The 25,532-nt window shown below is 28.2% G+C and overlaps 1 protein-coding gene across 2 annotated transcripts; it reads left to right on the top strand.

Annotated features, from left to right (window-relative positions):
• Positions 1 to 1,010: 1,010 nt before the first annotated feature.
• LOC111612417 (poly(ADP-ribose) glycohydrolase-like) lies at positions 1,011 to 25,172 on the top strand. Of its 2 annotated transcripts, none has more exons than XM_023353624.1 (16): positions 1,011 to 1,207; positions 7,427 to 7,484; positions 12,802 to 12,856; positions 17,514 to 17,600; positions 17,701 to 17,814; positions 17,890 to 17,973; positions 18,042 to 18,116; positions 21,082 to 21,174; positions 21,262 to 21,431; positions 22,984 to 23,075; positions 23,147 to 23,283; positions 23,586 to 23,733; positions 23,814 to 23,892; positions 24,339 to 24,447; positions 24,543 to 24,771; positions 24,883 to 25,172. In XM_023353624.1, the coding sequence occupies exons 1-16, from the start codon at positions 1,138 to 1,140 to the stop codon at positions 24,987 to 24,989; spliced, it is 1,707 nt and encodes a 568-aa protein (XP_023209392.1). In that variant the 5' UTR covers positions 1,011 to 1,137; the 3' UTR covers positions 24,990 to 25,172. The 2 variants fall into 2 exon arrangements, with proteins under 2 accessions (XP_023209392.1, XP_023209393.1); XM_023353625.1 differs by having other exon boundaries at positions 1,085 to 1,207; positions 7,432 to 7,484; positions 24,883 to 25,171.
• The last annotated feature ends 360 nt before the right edge of the window (positions 25,173 to 25,532 follow it).

Raw genomic sequence — 25,532 nt, forward strand, 5'->3', positions numbered from 1 at the left:
CCCTATTGTGCCTCACAATAGTAATGCTTTGGATGTGTGGAAATCCATGAAATTTTTTAACTATAATTTATGTGAACTTGCCATGAAGTGGCTTTGCATTCCTGCCACTTCAGTTCCAGCAGAAAGATTATTTTCCAAAGCTGGAAATACTATCAACAAAAAGCGGAGTTCTTTAAAGCCAAAGAATGTACACAAACTTCTAGTTTTAAATTCATTATCAATTGAAGAACTGTATGCATTGGAACTGTAATTGAACTATACAAGTTGAAAATAAAATTAAGTTTTGTTTTTTTTTAATTGTTTGAGTTTATCTTGATTGAACATCGATGTTCCAATAGGCATCGATCAAACATCGATGTGAAATCCGACATCGAAATTTAGCATCGATGTTTAGGCAAACATCGATGTTTGACATCGATGTTAAAATTATAGACATCGCACAGCACTGCTCTGGTCTCTCGCAAGCCGGCCGCTGATTAGCTAATCATTTGGATTAGCCAATCAGCGACCGGCTAATCATTTGGATTAGCCAATCAGCGACCGGCTAATCATTTGGATTAGCCAATCAGCGACTGGCTTATGAGAGACCAGAGACAGTGACCAGAATATGGCCCCTGGTGGTGTATGGAGATTTAAAATTGGGGATACAAATCCCTTATTCAGAACTACAATTTTACCCTTTAAATGATATTTGGTATTAAAAAATACATAGAAGAGACCGAAACGTCTGCGTTTTTTGTTGCGTCCGATCAACGGCGGTCTTCCGTGGTGGAGACGACCTTTTATTAGCGGTTACACCTCTGCAAAAGTATGCAAGACGGTTTAAAAAGTTTACCGGTGATGAAAAATAAAGATGTATTTATATACCCTATGTATATCTTGTATGGATAATGTCCTAAAAATAATGTCTACCAAGACTTCATAAATCGGTTCTTTTATAAAAATGTAAAACATTTTTATATTTTAAAATTAATTTGTGATTATTTTTAATATCACAAAGATTGATAACTTTTCGGTCTCCGGGTGACGGAGTTTTCCATTTGTTTTAATGGAAATAAAATCTCATCCAATTTTAAATAATGGTAAATAAATTGCGTATAATAAGTCATAATTTGGAAAGAGTTATTTTATCGCGTTATGAAACGTTTTAAGCAGATTAGTCTCTTGCAATTCGTTGATCATTCACGAGTGAAGAAGACCAAGGGAGGTGAGTGCTCTGTTTATTTTCCTCCAATCAAAATTAAGTTTGCTTCCAGTTTTATACATTAGAATTTAAGACGATGAAGATATTTAAAGTAGTGATTTCTATCAATGATACAAATACAGCTCTGAATGAAGTGGTTTGGCTTATCAGCTGTACTGTAGACCCCCGTATAAGATCATTGATTATTCCGTTTTATATGAATTCCATGTTGTACAAGTCACTTAGATTTTACAAATACGTGTGTCGGTTGTGAACGGCTCACGTATTTGTAAAATCTAAGTGACTTGTACAACATGGAATTCATATAAATCGTAATTATCAACAGTGTTACGGGGGTCGACTGTAATGTTTATAATGAAAGGGGTAAAAAAATATATAAAACTAGTGTTGATAAATTGAAAAAAAAACAGGTGTTGTATATAAAATTAATTGTAATTGTCAAAATCCAAAAGATTATATAAGTGAAACAGGTAGGACTTTAAGAGTTAAGAATTAACCTTCTTTTTGGTATGATAAAATACTTTTTAGTATTTCAAAGGATATAATCTACACGCGTTATATTGTTACATTACTGATTGTTCTAAATATTTTAGTATAGTACTGAAGAGGTGCTCGTAAAATAAGCCCGAAGTGTATATGTAACCTGTATCTTCAATAAAGGATGTTTCTGAACTAAAGGCTGTAAGATAGTCTACCGGAATTCTTGTGGTTTTTCGATTAAAGCAGTGTTTCCCACGCCCCACAGGGGGCAATTGGATTGTTAACGGGGCAATTCGAAAATGGACTCGTCCAGAGTTTAAGTTAACCGTATAGCCGCTGTTTATGTTAGGTGGGTTATAAGAATTTTAGAAAGACTTAGGTGGGGCATAGCATAGAAAAGGTTGGGAAACACTGGATTAAAAATACATATATATATATATGAACGAATAAACAGCTATCATAACAGATATTTGACTTTTTTTATAGTTGAAAAACTTTGAAAATGAAGTGAAAATATTTTTAATAATTGTATTTACTAATTAATTAAATTATATTAAAATATTACATTCTATATGCAAGTACCGTACGATATATATGTAATTTGCTCATCGACTCCTAAGGATCGATACTAACCCCGATCTTTGATGGGCGGATGGTCGAGCGGTCAAAATGGCAACCTACCGCTCTGGGGAATCCGGGATCGAATCCGAACGGGACGAAAAATCCCCAGGAATTTTTCGGGGGTCCATCCGGATATGTCGGGCCCCTTCCTTCACCCCCTAACTATCCTATTGTGGATCGAACCCATAATAGACTTATTTTAGTGCCTACAGGGAGGAAAGAGTAAAAACAAAAAAAAAATTTGAAATCATTTTTCTATATTATATATATATATTATTATTTTTAAAACCTAAATTATTATTTTTTTATTATACTGAAAAAAAAATTATAAGGATTAAAATCTCGTAATATATATATTTTTTCCTTTTTTTTTTAAATTTTAATGTTTAGAGATGGCGCTGTGATTAGNAAACAAATGTGGGAAAGAAGTTGCTGGAAAAATGTTTTAGTAATCTTGATTTCCGTTTTAAATCCACTGAGACGAAGTTAGTATATACTGTTTCCACATTACTAGACCCAAGGTTCAAAAAGCTAGATTTTAAAAGTCCAGCATGTTGTGCAAATGCAATTAAATGTGTAAATGCAGAACTTTGTAAATTTCCCTCTGTTGAGGCTCAAATAAATTTTCACAATAATGCAGAAAATAAACTTGATATTAAGATAGAAATGTTAACACAAATGCAACTTTAAATTCAAATTTTAAAACTTTTTTAGATGACCCTATTGTGCCTCACAATAGTAATGCTTTGGATGTGTGGAAATCCACGAAATTTTTTAACTATAATTTATGTGAACTTGCCATGAAGTGGCTCTGCATTCCTGCCACTTCAGTTCCAGCAGAAAGATTATTTTCCAAAGCTGGAAATGCTATCAACAACAAGCGGAGTTCTTTAAAGCCAAAGAATGTACACAAACTTCTAGTTTTAAATTCATTATCAATTGAAGAACTGTATGCATTGGAACTGTAATTGAACTATACAAGTTGAAAATAAAATTAAGTTTTGTTTTTTTTTAATTGTTTGAGTTTATCTTGATTGAACATCGATGTTCCAATAGGCATCGATCAAACATCGATGTGAAATCCGACATCGAAATTTAGCATCGATGTTTAGGCAAACATCGATGTTTGACATCGATGTTAAAATTATAGACATCGCACAGCACTGCTCTGGTCTCTCGCAAGCCGGCCGCTGATTAGCTAATCATTTGGATTAGCCAATCAGCGACCGGCTAATCATTTGGATTAGCCAATCAGCGACCGGCTAATCATTTGGATTAGCCAATCAGCGACTGGCTTATGAGAGACCAGAGACAGTGACCAGAATATGGCCCCTGGTGGTGTATGGAGATTTAAAATTGGGGATACAAATCCCTTATTCAGAACTACAATTTTACCCTTTAAATGATATTTGGTATTAAAAAATACATAGAAGAGACCGAAACGTCTGCGTTTTTTGTTGCGTCCGATCAACGGCGGTCTTCCGTGGTGGAGACGACCTTTTATTAGCGGTTACACCTCTGCAAAAGTATGCAAGACGGTTTAAAAAGTTTACCGGTGATGAAAAATAAAGATGTATTTATATACCCTATGTATATCTTGTATGGATAATGTCCTAAAAATAATGTCTACCAAGACTTCATAAATCGGTTCTTTTATAAAAATGTAAAACATTTTTATATTTTAAAATTAATTTGTGATTATTTTTAATATCACAAAGATTGATAACTTATATAAATTCAAATAGATTTAAAAGCTGTATATTTTTAATTTCAGAAACTTTTCTATCTTATTTAGTAATTGAATAATAATCATTAAAATGGGAAATGAAGAAAAATAAAAAAGTTGATGATGACTTATTATGCAAAAATTTTTGGGAAATAGAGTGGTCACATTTATCTGTTTGGCTGTAATTCATAATAATTAGAAATGATTATATAACTCATGAAATAATCCATAGAGACAGAATAGAAGAAAAAGTAAGCTCATCATTAGCAAGTTGATGAACTAGCTAAAAAGGAGTCGAAGAAGTAAAAAAATAAAATATATACGTTTTGTTAAAGAAATTTATATTTTAAAAAATACGTAGTAATGACTAAAACGTCTTGATTTTTTCATGTCGAATCACCAGGAACAACAGTCTTCCATTGCAGAGATGACCTTTTATTAGAGGCTATGCCTTTGTTGGCCATTTTTTGAAGAATGTAAATTGTTTGGCTTGTCATCTGTGAACTTTTTAGACTGTTTACATGTTATTGCAGAGGTGTAACTTCTAATAAAAGGTCGTCTCTGCAATGGAAGACTATTGTTTCTGGTGATTCGACATGTCGAAAATCAAGATGTTTTAGTCTTTTCTATGTATTTTTTAATGTGTTACTTCGTCAGTCATTTTCTGAAAGAAATTTTTATTTTATTTTTTTATTCTTTGTCTCGTTTTGTTTTTACTTATTGACAAGACTATGTCTTGTTTATAAAATTGTACTGCCACTTGTTCTTATCAGCATAGAGGTATGAAGGAGTACATGTCGAGAGTTGATATTTGGCACAGAATATTAGGGCCCAAATCATTTGCGCATAAAAAAAATCCAGACTTGTAGGTAATCAGGGGACCGAGAATCGAGTCAAAATAAAATCCAAAATGGTGACCCTCTTCTACAAACAGGCAAAACAGCCATCTCACCCCACTGAAGTCGTGTAGGGGAGAGTACCACCCGCAGTCATTCTAAGAAGTGAACTCTGACCTTAGGATTGAACATGTAGTTTCTTCTATGTTAAATAAAATATTTAATCTAATTTTGTAAATTTGGGAGTGCTTCAAATATGACGTTAAAACAGTTTTATGTCATTACAAGTGTGGTTATTTTTTTTAACATTATCTAGTATAGCCTAATAAAATCGTAGGACTGATAAAAATTTGACGTTATATTAGGGTTGTCGTTACATTCGATGACATTATAATTGGGTTAAACTGTATATTGTTTGTGCAAAATTTAAAAATATAATTTCGGACGATACAATAGCCACGATTATTTTTTTAAAAAACAGGAACTTTTCGTTACGCATCAACAAAAATTCAACCCGGGCTGACATGCAACAGAGAGAAATTTTGAAATTAGATAAGTTAATTTCATCGAAGATGCATCATGGACAATCTCGTGGTCGTGGCTGGCAAAGTTTGAACGATCACTCCCAAAAGCAGCGATATCAAAGAAGGTAGGAGAATGAGAACGAGACCTGCCTTGAGCATCAAAGTGATTCTGTCTCCGAGACATAGTCTTGTCCCAAATACGGTTTTGCCATTTTAATTGTTTTGATAAATATATACAGTATCATCTTTCAGAAAATAGAAATATGTTTTCTTTAAAGAAAACGTACATTTTATTTTCTTTATTATAATAGATGTATATTTTATCAAAATAATACATAAAAAAGTCTTAAAATCTACCATTGGGAAAGACGGTATATTACTTTTGTTATTTATGACAAGAGTAAAGAAGTAGTCTAATGACTGCTGAAGACAATGTTGCATCACCTGGAGATCACTTGGATAATAGAATATGACATCCTATTTATCTGGTGATTACATATCTGAGATTACTGTTCTATTAATTTTGAATAATTCAGGAAATATTGCATACGTTTTTATTGATGTAAAATTTTAAGTTAAAGCAGCTTTAAACGTAAATAAATAAACGAAAATATTTTAAATGAAAAATTATATGTTGAAATTTAATAACTAAATGTAAAGTCTGTTGTAAAAGACATTTTTCATTTGTGTTCTAGCACTTTTGTATTTCAATTTGATACTCTTAATTTTATCACTATTTAACTCTTGAAAAATTAATACTACTTTATGTAACTCTAAATAATTAAGTATATTATTTAAAATTGAATATTACTATTTTCTACACTTTTAGCAGCTACAATTAACAGGCATTGTATGTTTTAATGTGATAATTTTGGTGCAATATTTTTAAATTTAATTGCTAAAACTTTGAATCTTGGATTGAATAATGTAATTACTTAAATATCTTCTAAATATTGTTGAAAAGCATATGTTTATTTGAAATCATAATATATTAAGGCATATACTGTATTATGAAATGTTGGCTTTTTCAAGAATGAATGAAAACCATTTTTTACATTCAGACAGACGTTTTATTTTATATGTTTTGTACTAGTGCACTTTTCCCATAGACAGATCTATGGGAAAAGTGCACTATTACAAAAAAATAAAGCAAGTCATCAGACAAAAAGTGATTAGAATAAGACAGTCCTATTTTAACAAATAAAATATCTGATTGTATGGACTTTTGCCAAGACAAAAGACTGTACAATTCATGAGTAATCTAATCTTATCAAGTTTTGTTTTTTAATCTTTCCAATGTTCTTCGGATGGTTGCTGATGGTTTTGCAACATATCTCATAAGTTCAGTTGAATCAACTTCCATCAGTGCCTGCATGCAGTTGTCATCATCAAGTATGGGTGGTTTTTCCACACACATTTTTTTCTCCTCCAGGAAGGAACATTTTAAATCATCTCTCTATGGTTTATTCATCAGCAGATTTTACTTGCTATTGCAAGTGACATTGTGACCCAGTTTGAACTCATACAAAAAAATAACTCTATTTCCTTGCATGACACTATCATATAAAACATCTGAAAAAATTGGTTATTGAAGAATAAAATAAAAACTAATAACTTTAAATTAACATGAAAAAAATCACATGCACGCACTGTGGTGGCACATGAATTTTTGTGGTTTTCATAATGTGCATGCATTGTCCGCTGTAATGGCTACATAAAAATTCAAATGCTCATAACTTATAATAAGTGCATCTTCTCGAAAAAACACTTCAGATAAAAGTCTATTTTTCTATTTAAAATCATATTATGCAAATATAAAACATATTTAATGATAGTTTATATGAAATATATAAGTTAAATATTAATTATATTAATAGTATATACTATATTAAATATTTATCAAAATAGTTTATCGGGAAATTATTATTTCAAATTATAAAGTTTGTTTTGAAACATTAAAATATTTTTATTAATATTATTAGAAAATTTGCTTGAAATATACTAATAAAAATTAAATTGTTTAATTCTTTTCTAGTACAGTTTGTTGATATTGAATCCTTCAAAATCACTAAAATGGCTGAAGATTCATCTTTGTAAGTATCACAGTATACAGTTAAGTTATATAATTACATTAACTATAGGTAATTATTAAAATGTTTTTGCTGAAAATTGATTATACTAATCAAGTAAAATCTACAATAAAAATAAATTAATTCACAATGTTAGCTGACCTGATTTTAATGAAAACTAAAACTTTTTTATAACCTTCTTTTAGAAAGTTTATAAAAAAAAAAAATTATCAACTCTCCTCATACTCTCTTCATTTAAATATTTATGTAATAACCTTTTATGCACATATTTTCTTTGGTAGCCTGCCTCTTGTCAAATTTCTTAGTAATTATTTAGCCTTATAGCCTAATAAAGAATCTGGCTGTTTGTTTGGTATTTCTTTTTTTCATTTGGAGTTTTTGATAATAAGTTTTTATATATAAATTTAATCTAATATTTTTGTTTACTGATTGTGTATATATAATTTCTGTTTTAAGTTAATATTTTTAAATGTTTTGTTCTTCAGGGAAGTTAAAAAATAGTAATGCTTTAGTTTATTTAGTTCAGTTTGGTTAATAATAATATAAATTATCAGTTTCTGATCAAAATTTGTTATTTTTGAATTCAAATATAAATCATTTGAGGCTTGCATTTGTTGTTGTGTGTTTAATCCTGGCCACAAATGATGACCAGGATATACGCTAATAAATACTGTGATTGAACCTCCTAAAATATGTAATTTATATTATTGTTAACTGTTAAAATTATTGTTTTTAGATGCTGTGTTAATAAAAATATACATTGTCATATATTTTCAAAAACTTTCTCTTCTTTATTAATTAAATAATTTGGAATTGCCATATTTATAATTATCTAATAATGTAACTAAAAACTACTGTAACTGTAATCAGAAAAATTCAAATTTATTTTATATATATAAATTAAAATTTAAAAGAAAGAAAATAATTTTCCTTAATTGTAGTTTGCATATAAAATAAACTAGATTTTTATTTTAATGTTACATGATGAAATCTTTATTTTATTGTGATAATATACTGTAAAACAGTGGAACAGTTGTTGTCATATTGTTCTTACACAATTATATTTATAATTATATATTGTATTTTGAAATGTATAATTAAATTGAAAACTTTTTGTTTATTTAGATTATATAGTTAAATTATACTTACAAAAAATAAGAATTATTATTGTATATTAATATTTTATTTTCATTGTGTTTCATTTTTAATTATGATCTGATCAAAATTTTTTTTCTCTATTTTTATTAGAGCTTTGACAGTTATGTTTGAAATTGTGAAGACATATGGAATCCAATTTAGACCTCATTGGTGGCAAGATTTATTTCAAATTGTTTTTCGTATTTTTGATAATATGAAATTACCAGAACAACAAACAGAGGTTAGACAATATTTTTCTTTTAAATATCATATTGTTAATAATAACAAAAGATAAATTTATACATATCAATAATTAATTTAAATGATATATTTTCTACTTATTCTCAATATTTTTCAAACTTATTACATATTTTTCTTTAATTTTATTTCAAATTTTAATTGTGAGATTGCTCAAAAAAAAAAATAATGTCAGCTTTTAAAATGTGAAATTATAACTTTTTTATAGAAGTAAGGAAAGAATTTACTATGCATTGGAAGAAATTTTCTTGTATTTCTTAGTTTATTATTAACAATATTTTGCAAAGTTTCTATATCTCGAATACATTGAATATCATTTTTGGCAAAGGGTTACTTGTATGCTTATTTATTTAGTTAATTTTAAATGTCATTTAACCTCTTTAATTTTGATTCTTGCTGCTAGTTTAATTTTTCTTCAGTTTTTTTAATGTTGTTTTTTGCTTTATAATTTTTTGGTTATTTGTGTAGTTAGTTTTGTATTTTTTAATGTATTCCACTGTTCAATGAAACAGTTTTCCCAAAAAAAATTTTTTTTTCCTATATTGAATTTGTTTATTTCTTATGATATGTCTTCTGAAAGAAAGAAATCCAATCTACTGTTTGTTAGTTTTTTCTGTGATTGCTTTCTTTTAACAAACTTGTTTTTTGTATTATTACAAATTTTCTTGTGACTGCAAATCTTTTTTGGTCTTATTTTTTATTTCTACTTTTTAATTTAAAGTAAATACCATAGGTTTTGTCTTTAAATAAATTTGATTATTGCAAATTAAATATCTTATATATTACGTTTCCAAAAGTGTAATACAAACCTTTAANGTTCTTTTAGAAAACAAAAAAATAAATAAATCTTACAAATGTTTTTTGGCTATTTGTTGTTATAAAACTAGATGTGAGTTTCAAATAAGCTTATTGGGCAGCAATTTTTACGTTTCCACTATCATTTGTCCTTCACTAATCTGACATTGGAGTTAGACAGATGAAAATTGAGACCAAATATAGGGGTTAGACTCTCATTAACTATATATGAACTTCCAGTTTGCACTGGGTGTCATGCAATTTTTTAATTAATGTATGATTAAAAATTGCAGCCCACAGCACTGTGGTTTGGCCTGATTTATAAATAATTATTAAGAAATGTTACTATCATATTTATTGTATGGATAATTGAAACTTGAATATAATTTCATTAAAGCATATTACTTAGAATATTTATTTTATAAACATTTTAATATTTTTGTATAAAATTTTCTATAGAATAAAATAAAATATTGAAAAGTAACTCATATATTTAATAAATTAAGCTCTTGTTTAAATGAATTAATATATAATCATCCTTGATATATTAGTATTTAATAGCTGAGGAACCCAGCTTTGCTCAAGAAAATGATATATTAAGTAAGGCTGTGTTCATACTGCCAATGACATTGACAAAAACCGATGTTTTTATCATTTGTCTTTGTGTGTAAAATGTTCACACTAGTCATTATAATTGCATTTTTGCCTTAGTTTTTTATCATTTGAAAGTTAGCCAAGATTCGACATTTGTTGTTGTAATGGTATTGTCCAATTAACAAAAACTTATCACAATTCTCTTTGAACAAGATGGAGGAATGGCTAATCTCGTGTGCCAAAGAGACCGTATGATACTTAATTTTGGTTGAAAGTATTTGGAGACATATGAAAATAATTAAAAAGTAACTTTGATATCTTTTAATCCTTATTCCTGGACCAAAAGATGAAAATATTATGTTTTTCTCTTAATATTAATGATTTTGGTCTAACACTGATGTTTTGATGTTTTTCTAACAACAGTAATAAATTCAGCTGTTGACGTTGAAGAATTAACATTTTATTCTGCTTATTCATTTTTAAAACAGAGATGAATTCGATCTAAAAGTGCAGAAATCCATGGAATAATGCTAAGTTTAATGTAAATTGCACATGCTCTAACACAAAAATTAACGAACAATGTGAACACTATGGTGATGAATAAATACAATGAAAAACACACTGTTGTTGTTGTGTGGTATCTATGATTGCTGTTGTCTGGGATCTGTAATCATTGTCATGAGCAGTGTGAACACAACCTTAATAAATCCAAAGTAAAGTTAATGTGTATATAAAATACATAGGAAAAGTTGGGGCAAGACAGGGTAGTTAAGAAACTTAATTTTTTTATAACTAACTATTTAAACTTGAGAAAGACTTTATCTGTCATTGAATGCTTAATGATGTGTATTTCAACATTAATCAACAAAAATTCAAATTATTAACATTTTTCTTTTTGTTTTTACAATGTTTATGAAATCATGTCAAATACCTCATCTTGCACTAAAGATGGGGTAAGGCAGTGTATTTTGAGGCAATATAGAGTGGTTTAAATCAAATTTATTTTTTATATTTATGAAGATTAGACAAGAAACTAGCAATGAAACAATATTTTGGGTCTATTACAGAAATTTTTATAGCACATCAGTCTATTTTTCTTGAAGATATAGTGCCAAAATGTGGTGGCCTCATTATCCTCATCTTTACCATCTTGTGAAAATCCATTTGTGACATTACACTGCATATCTAACATTCTGTTGAATCAGAATACAAATATCCATAGTATTTGCATTCAGTGTCTTTATCATTTGAAAAACTTTCTTTGGATACTTTAACTGATGCATTCCTCCTTTTCTTCTTTGTGTTTTGTCTTTTTGCAACTTGACTATTTTTTCTATTTTTGTCTTGCTCTGTAAGTTTGTCTTCTCTTAAGTCTTTTTGTTTTCCATTAAGATGACATTCCAAACAAGAGACATGATGAAGTAACCTTGTTTTGCTCCACACAACTCTTCCCCATCTTGCCCCAATATGTCATTTTGAATTCTTGCTAAAATTCTTTGGTAATCAATGGTATGAATGAAAGACTTCTACAGTCATGTGAAGCTAAAGAACTTCTCTAGTGATAGAAAGAATCAAAAAATTAAAGAAACTTATGTATAGATGCTTCTGAAAATGTAGCAAATTACATCAACATGGCTTTCAAACACATTGCTTCCTCCATAGGCAAAGAGCATTGAACAACAACAATAATTTTATTTGCATCTAATTCTTTCAGTGTGCAGATTTAGTTGCAGTATTTACTAAGTCACAACTCTTATTATGCACAATGAAGACTATACCCCATTTTGCCTCACTATGCCATTTTGTCCAACTTTCCCCTGCATATAAAAATATATGTAAGAAAAAACTATATATACTTATAATAAACTTATAATATAATAGATCTGACTAAAAACAATTTTACATCAAAAGAAATTTCAGGGACTTACTTATAAGTCTGATACAGATAAAAATGGCAATTGTTGTACATTCAGTACTGAATGCATTTTACTCAAATAAGAAGATGACCAATAAAATTTCATTTGATCATCTTATGTCCACTTTTGCCACCCATTAGTAACTATAACATTAGCTTATTTTTTTCAAATTTTATGGTTCACTATTTAGATCTCTAGGCAAACTTCCTGTTTATGTGAAAAACCTGATAAGAATCAATGTGGAATTTATCAGCAGTTGTAAATAATCAATATTTATTCTTGTTAACAATACCATAATTCTATCAAAGCTTATAAAATTAAATGATTTTGAAAATAGAAAATAGCCTATATCCTTCCCAGGAACATTCTGAATATATGTACAAAATTTCATAGAAATTGGTTCCACCATTCTCATGTAATAACTTGGACAGACAACAGGCAGGAATTCAGTTTTATATATTTATATTATAGAAACAAATTTTATAATTTAAAATTTTACTTAATTATTAAATATAATTAAGTTAAAAATAATTTTAAATTGTTATATAATTTATTAATATAATTTGATTTTTAAATTCATTAAAACTATAGATAAATTAACTGATGTTAATTTTTTACAGGGTCAATAAAGAATGTAATGTAGAATCTGAAGAGTCTGATGCAACTGTTAAAGAGGTATATCAAATATTTTATATCAATAAATACATATACAACAAAATGGCAAGTAGACTGGAACAAACAACTCAACAATAAACTACACATCATCAAACCAGAGTTAATAAAATGGACAACCAGCCAACAGAAAAACCAGAAAGAAGAAATAGCACTTGCCCAACTGAGAACTGGACAAACAAAACTAACATATAACTGTCTAATAACAAAGGATACCCAACTGATATGCTCAACTTGCCACACTCCACTTACCATCTGACATATATTACTAATGTGCCCTCAGTACAAAATAGCCAGAGAACACTACCTTCAACAATATACATTTACAGATGACCAAGCTCTACAGAATATACTAGACAATAATGGACAAATTCAACATAAAATGGCATGTCTGAAAACAATAAACTTATATACAGAACTCTAGACAACAGAACAATTTGATTATTAAGACCTTAAAGGCTTATACCTGGCACTCTTTGGCTTATCTAGGTCCTTCTGCTACAAACCCCAAATCCAACCAATGAAATATTTTATATTTTTAATAATGAGTTGGGCGTCTTTTTGCCCTGATAACAACTAGGCATTGATTCATCCAAATTTTTATAACAGTTTTGTCTATTAAATTCAAAACTCTGATGATGATGTTTTTAAGATCAGTTTTGTTTGTTATTGATTCTGTCCTGATTGTTTACTGTGATCTTATAAATGCTCAATTGGGTTGAGGTCAGGCAATTGCCAGGACAAGGAAACACCTTTATAAAGTTTACATCAAGAAACTGACTGATTTTCAAAGTGTTGTTTGGATTGTTGTCATGCTGGAAAACAAACCCTTACTCTGACTTTAATTTTTCTTAATGATTTCTAAACATTTTTATTTAAAATCTGTTTATATACATATTGATTCATTATTCTATCAACAAATTGCAGAGTTCCAGCACTATTTTCGGACGTACAACTCCAAATAGCACTAAACTATCTCCACATTTCACTGTAGGAATCAGGTTTTTCATTTTTAAAGATTCTCCATATTTTCAGGCAATAATTTGTTCAAAACACACTGAATTTTGATCATCTGACCTCAAAACTGATTTCCAAAATTTCACTGATTCTGTATAAAACTCTTTTGCAAACTTTAACCTTTACTGCTGGTTTTTTTCTGTTGATGAACAGTTTTTTCATAGCCATAAAATATTTATAGCTACTTTCTTTTAAAATGTTTCTAGTTTCTGCAGATGTACGTATGTACTCCACATTCTATGAAAGCCTCAACAGCAAGCTTAGGAATTATTTGTGGATTTTTTTTCACTTTCCAGACAATGACATGTTTCTGTCTCGAGGTAACTATTTCAAGATGTCCAGTTCAAGCTTTATTAACTACACTATTTGTCATAAGGAATTTCTTAATGGTATCTTGAATTGTGGATTTTGGAATGTGAAACTGTTCTGCAAGGTTTTGCACAGATTCCCCCATTGCTATTCCTTAATAGTGAGCCTTTAATAAAAATGGTTAATTTGTTTGTTTTTTAATGTTCACAATGACAAAATAAAATAATTCAAGTATGAAACAAACACTTCAACTCATTTTTTGAGGAAAATTGTTGTAAACATGTTTTTGAGTAAATGATTTGACATTTTCTATCGTTTATTTCATCTGTCCTGATACTTTTGTGATGTGATACTTTTCACAGTTTGAAATCTATACTAATATTATAAAGAGGTAATGTTTGTGTGTAAGTTTGTTTGCAGCAGGTAATCTCCGAAACTACTCATCCAATTTCAAAAATTCTTTCACCAATATTTAGAATGGAACTTCAGGGTGGACATAGGCTGTATATTATTCTGTTAAACATTCATATAAATTAAATGATATCATCTAGGGTTAAGGCTTTTATGTCCAACAGATGGCGCTACGAGTACGACGCCCTAAGTTTGCTTTTCTGTGAGGCATTATGCTTTTCTGTGAAGATGAACTAAAGCAGATCATCTTCTATCTATTTACATAAATAAAACTGTGATGTTCGTTTGTTCCTACCGATTCCTTTGAAATTTTGACACAACGCTGCATTCGAATACGCACGTGTTTTTATACAGTCGACCCCCCTATAATTACAGTCCCTATAATTACGATTCCTATAAAACTACGAAAATATATACATATTTTGGAAATGTTGAGTCAGATTAGTATAGAATCGATTAATTTTATGGAAGAAAACCTTTCAATCAGCCGTAGTCCGTAAACTTGACACGTGTCGGGCTGTGATTGGAACGACTTGTAAGAAATCGGATTCCTAATAAATTGGAACGTATCTATATCTTATAGGGGGGTCGANATTATTATTAATAAAAATTATTTTGCTTCTACATATTTTAATATCATGCACATACATCTCAGTTATCCAGTTTTCAGATTATTTACATTTCTTGATTATCCATGCAGTATTTTTATACCATTATCATGGATACTCATTTTGTTTTATTTAAATTATGATATTACAATGTGAAATTTTATTTTATATTGTAATATGTATGTAATGTGTGAAACATTTTTCATTTTTTTCAAGTAAATAACTTCTCTGGTAACAATTGGTAAAAAAGTAAATTGCAATTTCATCAATGCTGTGAAAATCAAAGGGCTATATTGGTTGAATAATGTCTTTTTTTTTATTTCAGCTATTTCTCTACAATAGAATTATCAACACATTCACTTTCTCCAACATCTACACACACAACTTTAGTCATTCTCACACTCTTCAAAGACAAGCACAGAATTGTTTTTAGTACTGAAGCAAAATTGGTTTCCCCAAAAGCTTGAAAGTCTTTTTCTTTTTATAATCAATACTTTAATTGGCACATTTCTACTTCTTAAACTTCTAAATTATTTAAATAAGATTTTTCCATGTCTTTGTGAGCAGCTTCTCAAAATATATATATTTTTTTTCACATAGAGGTATTATGGAACTTACTAGAAGTTTGTGCTAAAGAGCAAACTTGCTGAAATTGTTGGAATGCCAAATTTCTTGAAAATTTCATATTTCAGTTATCTCTCCATCAACTAACTTAATGAAGAGATAATTGAAATATGAAATCTTTGACCTTGGAGACAAAGATTTTGATATTATTTAAAAGACATTATCTGAAAACATTGATGGCCACGTGTGCAGAGTCAGGACAACTGACTGCCACTGATTGACCACAAGTCAAATGATTGCTGCTGACTGACTACCAAAAACTTACCATCTGACTCCTAATAACCAATTTCCTGAGAAAAAACTGACTGTCAAACACTTTTCAGTTGCAGTATGTTTTTCCACTTTACCAATTTTACAGAATGCTGAAAGTTGTTTTTTTAGTTAATTATTGAAATAATTTCCAGTATGAAGTAAAACAGTCTAATTGAAAGCATTTTAAAAATGGCATGGCATATAAAAAGAAATTTTAAAAATTTATTCATTTATTCTATGACAAAATGATGTGATATTCCACACAAACTATTTGATGATGATATCATGGTTGTAGTGCTGAACGAGGTGGAAAATCTGATCATTGGCTCATTGATATTTCTTGCAATTCTGTGTTTTTGTACATCTCCTGCTAAAATATCAGTATTTTGTGCATATATTTTATTTGTTCTACTGCAGTTGAAATTGTATGTGTGATTGTCATTTTACCCTGCTGGTTTGGAATGTCACCATCCTTACTGTGATCTTTGACACTGAACTGATATTCTGATCATGTTTAGAAGTGAAGTTAGAGTTGGTGTTCAGTCTTTTGTATGTGGTGAATTATTCTAAATTATTACACTTCAAATAATTTCTATGAGCTTATATTTATCTGTATTTTCAACATAATTAAGTCAATAAATGTACTTGAGATTTTAACGTACTCAAGTGTAACAAACAAATTCATCTAACAACTTCATTTTAGGAAAAGGAATTAGTGTTGTAAATGCATCTCTATATTTTTTATATAAGTTCAAAAGCTTCATTGTATCTGATATATTTCATGTTACTTTATACCTTAGCATTTTAGCATAATACAGTAGAGCCTCGAAAACTCGGCACTTGATAACTCGGCCACACCCTGGCAGGGCAAAAAAATCCTTAGTTAATTAATTTTCATGATAAAGACAACTTTATGCCTCATAAAGTATTTTTCTGAGGTCTGTCTTATCAGGTAAATTACTGTACACAGTGTATTCATTAATTTTCATTTTCATGTACTAAAGACACTATGCCTTCATAAAAGACGTACTTTTCCTTTGTTTAAGGGTATTTGGGCAGTTTATTCTCTGTTGTATTCTCAAGTAAACAATACATACAAGTACAGTACAGTATTTTCTGAGGAAACACTCATACTTATTTTTTTTAACCCCATTCCCAATAACCCGGCATTTTCACAAACTCGGCCACCCTTCGGTTCACATTAGGCCGAGTTTTCGAGGATCTACTGTATTAATATTGCTGATTCAAGGGATAGAAAAACTTCTTAACTAATAATTTGGAAAACTTATTTTGCTATATGTTGGCCTGACTGTATTATTTAATAAATTATATAAAATATACCTAACATATTTATGTGTATGTATATTTGCAATTTGATTTAATAATATAAATATATATTTAATTTTATTCAATGAAATTATAGATATTTTCTTCTGTAGTTTCATCACCATTTTCTAAAAATTGAAGATTGCTGTTCATCTTTATCAGCATTAAAGCCATCACCAAATCATACTATTCTCTTTGATGTAAGTAATAGATATTTTATTTTTATGCAGTTATTTAATTTGTATAAAAGTAATATGTAAAATATACTTAAATATATTGTATATGATATAATATTTTTAGGTAAATGTAGAAGACATTCCAAATGTTTCTTATCCAGCTACATACACTGATAAATGGGAAAAACATTATGTGAGATTACCTTGTTCATCTAGAAATCTTTATCCTGTAGAAGAAGTAAGGACAGTTTTTAATTATAAAGACAATAGCATTCTTAAGATGTAGATTAATGAATAATTAATTATTATTTAGAATGGAAATGTTGTTATAAAAAGCAGATGGGAACTTATAGAGAAAAGTTTACTCTCTGATATAAAAAATTCGAAAGATTTAGAAGTAAGTTTTTATACATAAAATTTATTTTGTATTTTCATGATAAGTAATAAAAATCATTTTTTAATTAGAGAGCAATATTAAGTTATAATAGTCAATATGAAAATCAATGGAATATGAATGGTTTGCATGATTTTTTTGAAAATGTAAGTATTGATTTTTCTTTAACAAACATATTTATTTTTATTTTTTATGATTATGCTATACATAAAAATAATAATATCAGTTAAATATAAAGAATTTTAGGAATTATTTTTCTTCATTTTTAATTAGATATTTAGTGAACTTTCCAAAATGCTTAAAAATTAATTTTATATTGCAATGAATTGTTGAAATTAAGAGTAAATCATTGTGTTGAATTTGTTTTGAAATATAATATTTTTAAACCCTTTTTGTAGAAATTTAATTTATTTGAAGTCAAAGTTTTAATTTTTTAAATGTTTTAATAACAAATATTGATTTCTAATTGTATTTTCAATGACATCATTTTACATAATTCATAGCATTTAAATTTTTTATATGAAAATAATATTTGTTATAAATTTAGTTAAAACATAGTTTAAGATGCCTTCAAAAATATTTGATTAATTATGGAGTAAGAATGATATATATATAAACCCTCATATATTATCATGGACTAGGAATTCATGGTAGTGTATAAAGGGGATCCATGAAAAATTCAGTGTTATTTTGATAAGTTCGTATTTCAACTGATTTAATCATGAAATGTAAGTAATTATTTTTATTATATTATTTTAACAAAGAAACTTATGCAATATTAAACAATTGACTTGTTTAATATTACAAAAATGTCTAAACTTACCAAGAGTATTTTTAAAAAACATGAAAAATCTTTTTCACTATCAATGAGTACTATGATACTGTATTATATTAGTATAATAATAAGATAAGTATATATGCATAAATTTTGCAATACTTTCTCTGGACCTAATCACACAAGGAGGATGATTAGATCCAGAGAAAGTATTGCAAAATTTATGTATATATACTTATCTTATTATTATACTAACTTCATACTGCAGACATTCATCATCCATCATAATTTTTCCCAGAATCACAGAATGCACATATATTTGCATGCCTCATCTTTTAGTTTTCATGTGTTCCTATTTTGTGTGTCAGTCTATGCTTTAATTGATATTATTAGACATTCTTACTTGAACTTGTATTCTGAAAACTAATAAGTTACCAATAATTTTTTCTTTTTGTATATATTAACTCAGAGAAATATTTAAAAACTGACTGATTGTTAATATTATCTATGTAAATAAAATTAATGGTTAGCCTGTTTCTCAGTTTGATGTTTGTTGCTACATCATGAGACAATACCTGAACATATTTTAACCAAACTTCATATTTTGAATCTGTAGATTCAGGAGAAAGTTTAACATACATATGATCTCAAAATCTACATTATATAAATTAAACTGTAACAGATTTCTGTCTGTCTTTTTGTCTCTCTGTTTGCTAGATGGTGACACATCACATTAATCAGCATCTGTCAGTCAAGTTATTATCTACAAGAAAGTTGTACTATTGAAGTATAGTATTATGTTTGGAAAACTAACATTAAAAAGTAGTTAGTAAGAAATTAGCAAAACATGTGAGAAGTTGTAAAAAAATGACTCACTCTGCGAAATGGCACTCCATATATGCATGGAGGAATTTTTTGAAACAATCATATCACATTCTTAGTTACTTAGACCCATAAGTTTTATTTATATATAAGATTGATTTAACAGAATTTAACATAATTATATATAAAAATCAAAATATGTGTGTGTTAGTTGAAGGGTTCTATACCATTCAACAAGTCTGCACCAAATATGACATGAATATTCTTTAAAACCCTAGAAAAAATACTGTGGGTCCCCTAATCACCCTTAAAGCCTACCTTCTATTAACTGAAGGCCAAGTAATTTTTTCTGTGATTTGCAGTTTTATTATTGTAAATACTCAGGTCAATAAATGTGCATTTTAATTATTAAGATCGTTATTTTTATCATCCTCTTCCAACCTATCCTCACTAATCCCCACTCCCTCAAAAGCCCAAGCAATGCTGGGTACATGAAGCTAGTATGTTAATAAGAGTAATATCATAATGAACAGTGAGAGTTGCTTGATTGGCTCTCAAACCTGTACCATATTATTGATATTAAAATTTTTTAATAAAATTTTTGTAGCGCATTACTTTATTTTTAGAAATGTTTGGAACTTTTACTCTGAAAGTTGGCGACCTTATTTTCTGCTTTAAATTCTACTTAATAATTAATCTAAATTAATTATTTTAATGACAGATTTAAATTGTGAATTGATAAGAAATTATATCATTTATTTTTCCATATTCGAAAGTTCTGATATACATTTTCTAAATTGTGATTTACTGCCTTAACTAAAAATCGATATGAATTTATTTTTTATTTATTGGTTTTAAGTTTTTAGTATACTTTACATGTTAATTTTCTTATAATTTAAAATATAATAATGTTGTTTTAGACTGAAAATCTCAAATTTTATTAAAATTCAAGTACTTTTGAGTGTTGCTGGCTCGTCTTTGGAGCTTGAAGGCATTCGGTTTTTAAATATTTTCATTCCAATTTCGAGTTTTGATTGAAGTTTACACATTATATTTTAAATAAATACTGAATAAAATTAATTACTAAGGTAACATTAACTTAAATACTGAATATTCATTATATATTAAGTATTTAAAACTTTGAATATTAATAGCCTCATACATCGCCTTCATCTCCTTTCTGTTTGTTTCTGAATGACATAAATATTATCAGCATATAAATATGAGATAGGAAACAAAATCAAATTAAACATTTTAATTTTGTTTATTTGTTTTTATTTAAAGAAATTTGGCCTTAATCTATTCAAAAACATATATCTCAGCAACAATGCTAATGCTTTATTTTGCCATTTATTTCATTTTTCGTTTCGATTTTGTTATTGATTGATGCCAGATTTAGTAAATATATATGTATATTGTCTTTGTATTTTGCTGAGTTTTTCATTACGTAAATTAATAATTTATATATTCATCTTTTCTTGAAGTTCTCTGAAAATTTGCATTNTTTTAAATAGGTATTAAGTAAAGAAAAAACTTTGGAATTTTTTACTTGTTTACTGCCAGCTATGATTTTACTTGCTTTGCAACTTCCTGTTTTATGTACACAGGTAAGAAGAATTTTCAGTACTTTAAGTTTAAAATGATTCGTACGGTTACAAAATTATAATTTAACTGAAATAAATTTATTTATTTAGCCTATACCATTATTGGAAAGACGAAAAAATCATAAAATTACACTTAGTCAGATGCAAGTTGGATGCCTTCTAGCCAATGCCTTTTTTTGTACATTTCCTCGTAGGAATACAAAACATCGAAAACATACTGATCCCGAATATATCTGGTATCCTGATATAAATTTTAATAGGTTAGCATTTTTGTAAACTTATTTATTTAAGATTTACTGTTTTCACTCAATAAATATTTTCATTTACAAAGTAATTTTATTTTAACCAAATTCTTTCTGATCATGCCCAATTAGTTTATCAACAAATTTTCATTCATAAAGATCATAATTTAACAGATTTTTGAGATTCTTTAGATTGATCTTGTAGACTACTTCAATATTAATTCTCTACACTAATAGCAAATACTGTTGGGCTCTTGAGTTTTTAGTGTTTAATTTTGTTATCATTGTTATTTTTGTCTTTACATGTTCAAAGTTTAATTTTTACTTTCCCAGCTCTATTATATACAGTCAACCCCCCTATAACACGGTAGATACATTCCGGTTTTTATGAATCCATTTTCTACGAGTCCAGCCAATCACAGCCCGGCACGTATGCAGTTTACGGACTACGGCTGTTTGAAAGGTTTCTTCTGTAAAATTAATCGATTCTAGACTAATTTGACTCAACATTTCCAAAATACGTATAATTTTTTGGAATAATCCATATAAACTATGCTATAAACAAAAAATTGTAAGATTACTTACTGAGTGTGCACTGTTTGACTACGCCATTGCTTAAGCTTGTTTTCGTCGTGGAGCTTGTCATTGAATGGCGCTTGCATGCTTCCTGATAAATTATTTTTTTTTTGCAAAAAATTCGCTGAACTTTGGAGACATCATTAATATAAATATAATTTTTATGGACATTAAATAATAAATGGTTTTTGTTGGTCCACTTCTCGTTTAAACTCAACGGTTTGTGCAATATCCATTATTGGTCTAGATTCGACCAATCCTGTCACAACACGAGTCGGCGATGACGTTTTACCAAATTATAGGAGTTTTTTTTAGCATGTTTGTACAAATACTGTCACAATTTTTTCGCCATGATATAGGATGTGAACTATAGGAACCTGTGTTATAGGGGGATCTACTGTATAACAGAGGGAAAGTATAGCAATCGGTCAAAAAATAATCCCAAGATTTTTACATTTTTGGACTTGGGACCAGGAAACATCAAGAAATACAAAAAAATTCGGGGATGTTTTCTGTATGTATGTATGGATGTTTGTGTGTGGGGAGGACTTGATTTTGTTCACCCTTTTTGAATCTCAATAACTCTTGTGATTTTTGTCAAAAATTTCTGAAATGTTGCTGGGAGGTTTGTATATTAGGGGGATTGATGCTTTTAAATTTTGGCGGTTAAAAATCAACAGGGTAGAGAAATAAAAGGGGAGATGTGTCATATCTCAAGTAGGGTCGGACTTAATGGCAATTTTACTCATTATTAGCATTTACAAGTTTTTAAAATCCATCCCTACCCCAAAAATTAAACTTTACCATTTTATAATAATTAAAAATGTAAAAAGTTTGTTTTAATAAAATATCATAACAGATGGCGCTACGCAGTTTTAAACATTGCCAGGAAAGATAAGAAATTTATTGCTGGATTTTTTTAAATTAAAAATTTAGTTTTAATTAAAAACATCTTACTTAAAATTAAATTAGTTACATGTTTATTTTTTTTCAGATTATTTATTGGAACTAGAAAAGGTATAGAATCCAAGAGAGCAGAAAAACTAAAATGTATTCTAAACTATTTCCAAAGAATTACTTCAGAAAGTAAGGTACTTTTAAATTTTACAATATTTAATATATTTATGTTAGTAAATTTTCAATTATTTATTTTGAAGAACCTGAAGGGGTAATTACATTTCATCGAATATATCATCAAGAATCGCCAGAATGGAGCCAATCTAAAGAAATTTTAAGATCAATGTTAGTTTCTTCAGAAGGATTTATAGAGAAAGAAGGATATGGATTGTTACAGGTTAGATTTTACTTAATGATATTTTTAAGAAAACAAAAATAAAATACAGTATGTAGTACTTATCTATTATTAGAACCTATTATACTGGATAACTGTACAGGTGATTATTTATCACCTGTACAGGTGATAAATAAAGATTGTTTTCTGACTTTGTTTACTTAATTTGCAGAACCAGTTATCCAGTATAATAGGTCCTAATAATAGATAAGTCTTAGTTGAAATTTTAAGTTTAAATTAATAAATTATGGACACAAAGACATTTAAATTTGAAAATACAATACATTAATATAGTTTATCCACAGGTTGACTTTGCAAACAAATTTGTTGGAGGTGGAGTTCTAGGGCTTGGATTAGTTCAAGAAGAAATTAGATTTGTATTATGTCCAGAATTAATTCTTTCCAGATTATTTACAGAAAGATTGGATGCTACTGAAGCACTCCTTATTACTGGTAAGTTTTTATATTAAAAATAAGCACATATCATGCTTTTAAATTTGGATATAATCATATTTTGTTCAAAAACCTTTCAGGTTGTGAACAGTTTAATAATTGTACTGGTTATGGGAATACATTCAAGTGGGCAGGAGACTTTAAAGACAATACCCCTCAGTAAGAAAATATTTTTGTTAATAAAAAACATTTGTATATATATATATATTTGCATAGATACATATGTAAACCATTCACTATTAATTATTGACTTGTCATTTGGTGGAATTTTTATTTAACATCTTAAATACTAACTATATTACAATGTTGATATAACCAAATATTTAAATACACATTCATTGTATTTTATTCAATTCTCCTATTTTTTTCAACATGAAAAGTTTTTTATCAGTATTTATCAGATTTTTAATATTGATATTGGAAACATCAAAATTTTATATAACTAGAAATTATAATGCAATAAAATGGTAAAAATTTTTCAATGGTCATTGATACATACATTTAAAATGAATATTTACCTCTATCTGGTTTAATTGTATTTTGTAGAGATTATTAAATGTATTAATTCCATAATTACACTGTTAAAAAGTTGACTATAATTTCAGTGACAATTGGAAAAGAAAATGCACAAAAGTAGTAGCTATAGATGCTCTAAGTTTTCAGACTGAGGAAGATCAATATAAAATTGATAGAATTAAAAGAGAATTAAACAAGGTTAATAGCTATAATATTTTATTATTAATTAATTAGTTTTAAAGTTTAATATATACATCAGAAATTCTGAGCATATTTTAAAAATTATTATGAAGGCATATACTGGATTTTCTGAATCTGAATTTGATACGCTGCCTGCCATCGCAACCGGTAACTGGGGTTGCGGAGTCTTTCGTGGCAATCCCTGTTTAAAGTCACTCATTCAGTTTATGGCTGCTTCTCAAGCAGGAAGGGATATGATATATTTTACATTTGGTAATCATGAACTACAACAGGATATCAGTCAAATGTACACATTCCTCAAGGAGAAATGTAATACAGTTGGTAAGTTGGACTAAATTTTTTGAAGCGAAAGAATTTCTTAATAGATTTTAATTTATAAGATAACTTAATAATGTTTATGTTATTAATGTATAAAATACATTCTTTTATCAGGTGACTTATGGAAATTGTTAGAAGCATATTCGACTGCATATACATTAAAAAATGAAGATGATACTCCTGAATTATATGAATTTATTTATAGAACATTAAATAGGTAGAACTGTTGTGCATAATATTAAAAATAGTAAATCAGCTGAAGAATTACACAATGGAGTTATTGTTTCTGTAAATCTTTCTGAAAGAAATTTGTTCCTTTTTTTTTTTACAAGGAGAAAAAATAGAAACGGAATACTGCATCAAAGAACATTTCAAATAAAAAAAAAAATCATGTTATTTTTTTATTGTTAAAACCTTTTTTTCTGGAATTATTACATATTTTGAATTTATAACACTTTACACATGAGAAATTTAAGCTGATTAACATTACTGGTTTAAGCATTTTAAAAAAAAATTGCAAGGGATACATTCCACATATAGTATAATTACTTAGTATAAGTAGTATTGAAGTACATGTCTGACAATTAGATAATGCATAAAAGGACCATGTGGCATTTATCATTACAGGGACACACAAAACATTTTTAATCAAAATAAACGCTTTCATGTAGTATACTATCTTAATAAGTTCCATATTCATATTACACAAACCAGATAAGAATTAAAATAACAGTTTGAATTGGGCAGAAATGATTTTATAAATG

The sequence above is a fragment of the Centruroides sculpturatus genome, unplaced genomic scaffold (assembly GCF_000671375.1).
Source record: "Centruroides sculpturatus isolate CEXI.00-Female unplaced genomic scaffold, Cexi_2.0 scaffold1672, whole genome shotgun sequence".
Taxonomy (NCBI): Eukaryota; Metazoa; Arthropoda; class Arachnida; order Scorpiones; family Buthidae; genus Centruroides; species Centruroides sculpturatus.